The sequence below is a fragment of the Dendroctonus ponderosae genome, unplaced genomic scaffold (assembly GCF_020466585.1).
Source record: "Dendroctonus ponderosae isolate FM_Combo_2020 unplaced genomic scaffold, Dpon_F_20191213v2 Dpon_F_20191213_5, whole genome shotgun sequence".
In the NCBI taxonomy this organism is placed as follows: Eukaryota; Metazoa; Arthropoda; class Insecta; order Coleoptera; family Curculionidae; genus Dendroctonus; species Dendroctonus ponderosae.
In genome coordinates, this window is record NW_026018715.1 from 15669268 (window position 1) to 15675120 (window position 5853).

Here is a 5853-nt window from a genome sequence, read left to right on the forward strand (position 1 = left end):
ATGTATGTATAGGGTGTTCCATTTGAAATAAGCAAGTTGATTCACACTCCCGGTATATCCGGAAGTGTGGCGATTTTGAGAATGTCTTAGATCGGTTGCCCCCAATAAGTGCGGCCCCAATTTTCAAATTGGACAAATTTCTCCTAATTACAGTCTGCCAGATATCGATCGCGGCGGTCCCCGGTGGGACACCCTGTATACGGTAGCTACTACTGAATGTATTAATTCATTTATGTAATTTACATATCGATTTGAATGGTTAAAGGCGTACAAAGTTAGACTCATTAGCCGTCTGCAGGCTCTTTAGCATTAATTTCGCAACTGCAAGCTACAGTGAATTCTTAATAGCTTCCAGCCACCAATTGCCGAATTCCTGGCTCTTCTGCCAGCTTTGAAAATATGCAAAACACGTTGTGGTTAACTGATAGTGTGGGAAATTTTTTCGAGTAGCTACCGCATGTCGCTCTGATTAAATAAAACATTTGCAAACAGACACATATTTAATGGCTTACAACATTACCCATGAAATAATCAGTACGCCGATGTGTGGATTCTTATGTGCTACTAGTCTATAAGTGGTTTGTTTGGGCAAAGACAAGTAAACTTCAGAAGAAAAAAATGACTAATAATAATTCGTTTCTGGTTGTTATGTTTAAATGTTTCAATTTTCTTCTTAAATACGCCGCCATTGTCGTGAAACTGCCCTGTAGAAGTCGAACAACTGATCGAACAAAATCCGTTTAATAGTTTAATTCAATAAATGTATGTCTGTTTACGAATGCTTCCTGTAAATTCTGGCTTTAAGTAGGCCACCACAGTGAACTATTAAAATAATTTAAAATAGAGTGGCCTAAGTAAATCAGAATCAATTTCAAAGTGAAAAACCACAAGTTCCTGTTAGCTACGACATAGGAAAAGCTCTCGGACTTGTGGTTCTTCGACTCGAAATAAACTTCAAATGAAGCACTTACCAGTGATGACCAGTCGGCCCTTGGTAGCGCTAAGTCGCGTTTCTCCGGTTAGCCTGTGTTTCGTCCTGCATTGATAGGATTTGTAGCCATCCTCAGGGCCTACATCACGAATGTGCAATTCGCCCGACGGCAATACTAAGTATTTGCTATCTATAGGAATAGACAATAATCAGTAAAAGACCTTCAAAATGGGCAAATCATCTGCGACACCATGCTGATCAAAGTGGGGCTGATTGAAACAGATGCTCCTAATTAGCGTTAATTAAGTGCTTAGCAGCAACGGAAGTGTGCCATTTCCGAAATATGCCCCAATTATCAAGAATTTGCCTTTGCAGTTGGCAAAGAGCTTCAACAGTTGTTATGGCATGGTGTTCAGTGATTTCCCATAAAACATTAACTTATTTAACTTTCATGACTGATGAGCTGATACTAGGCCGTAAAAGCTTTCAATTTAGCTGACTTGTTTCGGAGTTTTGTTAGACACTTCTAGCATTATTTGGATTGGTTCTTGACATTACAGAAAAAGGCCCTTGTTGATTTTCTTAAACATCTTCCATTTTGCTGGCTGACTGTTGAAACTGTCTAATAAAACGCTCAAGTGAGGCATCGTAAATATGTTAAGCGGGACCTCGCATTGATACTATAGAGTTTTAAAGTCGAGGCTTTCAATTTCAAACTGCCGCTGTAAATAAAGTAGTCAGCTTTTATGGCCCTGCAACAATCTTGAAAGCGTATGTTGTGTGTGTGGATGAAAGCACCCAAAACTGGAGCTGATGGTTGGGTTGCTTGAATCCACACGCAACTAGCAGGACATTTAAGGCCGCTCATTGCAAGTCAGCACAGTGCGACTAATAAGAGGCCTTTGAATGTACTCACGTGAAATATCCTCCACATGGATGGGAGGATATTTTACGCTGCAAGCATTCTAATCTACAAGTTCGAACAGAATATTCAGTTGAGTGTTGAAAACATTTGCTTTTCCACATCCATTTCCCTGAAGATTCTGTTCTCTGATCTCTACAAGAGTTTGACAAGGGATAGATATGCGGCGCTTAAGGAAGTCACAGGAGTTCCAGATGTCCAAAACCTTTTTTTCTAATTGAGTAAAAAAAAATCAGCGAAACCAGTAGCTACGAGGAACAACGTTCGGTTAAAGCCTGATTAAGCAACGCTCAACCCAAGTCTGTAAAGCGTTTATATGCGGCAACTAATTTGCTTCGTTTCCGTAAATACTGTAGATTGCAGATTTGTCTTTGGCGGATTTTCAGGCATCCAGTAGCAGGCGTGAAACGACCGTTTTGATTTCAGCCAAGAACTAATAATTTTTACTAGCTTGGAATATTTGCAGGCGGCAAAGGATGTGGCAGCTTACTTGAACGTCTCACATTGCCCCTTTTTAACGGATTAATACGTCGCATCCGCTAAATATATTAGATATGCAACCTAAATAAATCAAGTCGCGATCTCAACATCTGCTAAATCGTCTCGCTCATGAAGAAAGGACACAAAAGGTGCCAGATAATAATAACCAGGACAAGGGCGGATCCAGTTTTCAAGTCAGGACAGGCTTCAATTCAATTATTAACGGATATTGTCCTTAATGCTAACCGACTGTTATCAACAGTATTAATATGTAAATATTTGAATTGTAATTGGAATAATGTCGCCACGCCAAGAGCTTGACTGATTGATGAAAGAAAGGCACTTTAGAGCCAACAAAAAATATTCGATTGAATTTAGAGATGATGCCATTTAATATTACTTTATTTATTATGTACACAGAAAGAAAGACACTTGAGCAAAAGCACATCTGTAGGCAAACAAATATATTCTTCCAAAAATTCGGGTACTCGGCCTTTTTTGACTGATAATATTTTGCTTGGAAATCGTCCATTCGGCATTAAAGTCTTCATAAGTGTCAACTTTTTCAACCAATATTAATTTCTCATACAATTTTTTCAAAAGGTTGCAAAATGAGCTCGAACTCCTTTTATTCCCTTGCGGTTGCCGCTATCCAATCGGAGGCTGGAATCGTTTGTATTGCTACTTCTTCAGGCCTTTTGGGGCTTTTGGAACTTTTGAAATATCTTGACATTTAACAGACATTGTACAGTCCAACAGATTATTTTCCAAATGGTTTTTGTCGATTTTTGTCAAGACAGCCGAACTCTAGCGAATACCCGTGGAAATTCAGGGAATTTTTGTTTTTTAAAATATTTCCAACAGTTGCGGATTTATGGGCAAATATTGTGGATGGCAGTTTAAGTCTCTTTAACTCCAAATTCGATTTTCTCCGAAACTATACCTATACGAAAACGATGTTATTGAAAAGTGGAATTTTGGTCTGCATTCGACTCTTAAATGAAAAATATGCACATTTGCGATTTTCAAACAATTCAAAAATTCCCAAAAATTTTGAAAAAAAATGTATTGATAAATTTTTTAGAAAACCATTGAATTGCTCCTAAAATTACATTATGGGGTTTAAAAAATGTTTATGCGCCGCCAAACGTGTAGTAAAAGAGCATGTTTCCAGGAACAAGCAGAGCTTCAGATCTTTCAAATTTTAAACTCCCTTGGCGCTGAAACGATGTCCAAAATGAACTTTGACACAGCTTTTACGAGAGTTTTACGCTTGGCAATATTCAGAGTCTTCCAAACTGTTGCAAATACAAATCTTCTTAGACAACTGGAGTGATAGGAAAAGGAATAAGCGAGAATTTTTCGCAATTAACAATAAGTGAAAATGATTAAAAAAACACAAAATTCACGCACCGTATGGACCGCCATCAGCTAGAATCTCATGACCATCGTCTTGCAACCATGATATGACGAATACATAGTCCGAAACGAAACTGGGAATATGGCATTTTAATATTGCGGTATTGCCTTTTAGGACACTCTCATCCATTACGTTAGATGTGTAGGCTTGAGAGACCACTGAAAAGATGAAGAGAAGATAATTTACCAATAGTGAATGAAAGTACTACAATATGATTTATTCACTATGCTTGTGGTGTTTTGGAAGTTAAATGATCAGTAGCTGAGTGAGTAGATCGATCAACGAACTTCCCGGCTTTAAGCACACGGAAGGATTCTAAGAGAAATCGCCATCGAACGAATTTCCGGCGTCATTTCGGCCTCACTGGATAAACACACATTCTGTACTTGCTACGATCGCAACCGATTCTTATTTGTCAAAGATAAAGCGTAAAACGGAAAAACTAGTCTAGACACATCATTTGCCAAATCGTGGAATAAGAAGAACTCCCATTAAAAATCTGTTCGAGGAATAATGATTTCTTTCAAAACAGAAAATTTATCAATTTCAAGATAATCGACTGGTGAGTTTTTCAAGCTTTTTCATAATTTCTTCCTGGCCCCAAAAACTGGTGTTTGTTAATAAGAAAACACTATCGCAGTTGTTGCAGTAACACCAGTAGTCTTTATTCGGACGGGCGTTAGGTGCGATTAATTTGCTAAATTGGCTGGTTGGCTCTAAATACACTCAACTGTCCACATGGACATTTGCCCATTGGTGAGGTCATTGAATTGCGACTGTTTATATAATTTCCACAATGAACCTACAAACGCTCCTAACCGGAAAACGGAGTTGTGACATTAAAATTCACTCCAACTGTTAAAAGGATGGATTGTTTCATGTTCACCTGCAATACTAAAGTAGTATTAGCATTTTACTTGAATCAGTTGCCAATCGCCGTATTATTTATGTAAGTGGAGAGTTTTATACAAGGCCAGACAAATTCTTCAGTTGGATCATGTTGATGGCGTTTCGATACTCGAAACAAGAACATCGGATCATTTAAATACAATTTATGGAGCGCTTAAATATAATTCATAAATTGTAGAGTCTAACAACATGAATACAACATTGAAAATGGCATCGGTTGGTTCTCGTTTAGATTGCTAGCCTTGAACCAAATCATTTAAGTCGTCTGGTGACTTGTATGGGGCTTTGCAAATGAAAACAGCTACTGAATATCAAACATACATTAAAATAAGGACATTCGATTTAAAGATATCAACATATCTTACTTTGAAACTGCGGTGTTTTTCGGGCTTTGAGCCCTAAGTCTTTTCACTCCTAACTTAAGCCTATAAAAGTAGACGCTAATGTACATGTAGTTCTTGCAACTAATACATCTTTATACTGAAAACTGATTCAAAAGCCATCCATTATTGAAAATTAATTATTTGATCAATGATTGGCAGTTTTGGGCCGCAAGTACAAGTCGATTGTTTCAAAATAGCTAAGTCATATGAAGTTCTAGCGTCTCTCTTGGGAAAGCGTCGATTAGTTACAGGGGCATTATTTCTCGCTGGTATTGCCACTGTTATATTTTCGGTTCATAGGCCTACAATCAACGCCTTTTCCGCTTCCGGTTCATTCATATTCCAGACCGACAACAAAACGATTCCGACGAAAGCAAAACAATACAAGAACACTAATAACGTCGCGTCTGTCACGGATTCACCGAAATGGAAGTTGGCCTAAAGCTGATACAAAGCGCTTGTGAAATGAAAAATTAAAAATTGATTGCTAACTTTACTGTCTTCAGTTCTGTAAACTTTAGCTGAACATTTTTGACCGGCCGTGAAAGCCTTCACAGTCTGATGAATATTTTTTTGTTTGGCATAGGAATTTGAATGGTGAATATTTGAATTTGGCGCGTTTCCGTTACCAGGCAACAGCGACAACAAAAAGTATAGATTATATTTTACTTAATGAGAGCCATCGAAACAGGCGTTATGAACATTATTCAGCCCTTAGGAACCGTCAAATGTCAAGAACGGCCCAATATATTTAAAATCAGAAACTTCTTATGAATGTCTTATTGACAACTCATGCCAAAGTCTTTCT

General features: G+C 37.9%; 2 protein-coding genes across 16 annotated transcripts in view; both read right to left on the reverse strand.

Moving 5' to 3' along the window:
• Positions 1 to 727, reverse strand: part of LOC125504488 (multidrug resistance-associated protein 1-like) — an 8403-nt gene extending 7676 nt beyond the window's left edge. Inside the window, exon 1 of the mRNA XM_048666572.1 lies at positions 720 to 727. The gene's annotated coding sequence lies outside the window, so the exon portion shown is untranslated. The remainder of the gene's footprint in view (positions 1 to 719) is intronic.
• Positions 1 to 5562, reverse strand: part of LOC125504489 (Down syndrome cell adhesion molecule homolog) — a 9713-nt gene extending 4151 nt beyond the window's left edge. For 8 of the 15 annotated variants that reach the window (XR_007281525.1, XM_048666577.1, XM_048666578.1 and 5 more), the window contains exons 1-2: positions 3747 to 5555; positions 972 to 1121 (exon numbers count right to left, since the gene is read on the reverse strand). Coding sequence is in view for 14 of the 15 variants with exons in the window: in XM_048666577.1 (XP_048522534.1) it covers positions 972 to 1121; positions 3747 to 3882 (286 nt within the window). In the remaining variant the exon portion in view is untranslated. Of the gene's footprint in view, positions 1 to 971; positions 1122 to 3746 lie in introns of all 15 variants that reach the window. The other 7 variants (XM_048666582.1, XM_048666584.1, XM_048666586.1 and 4 more) reach the window with 4 other exon arrangements.
• Positions 5563 to 5853: the final 291 nt, after the last annotated feature.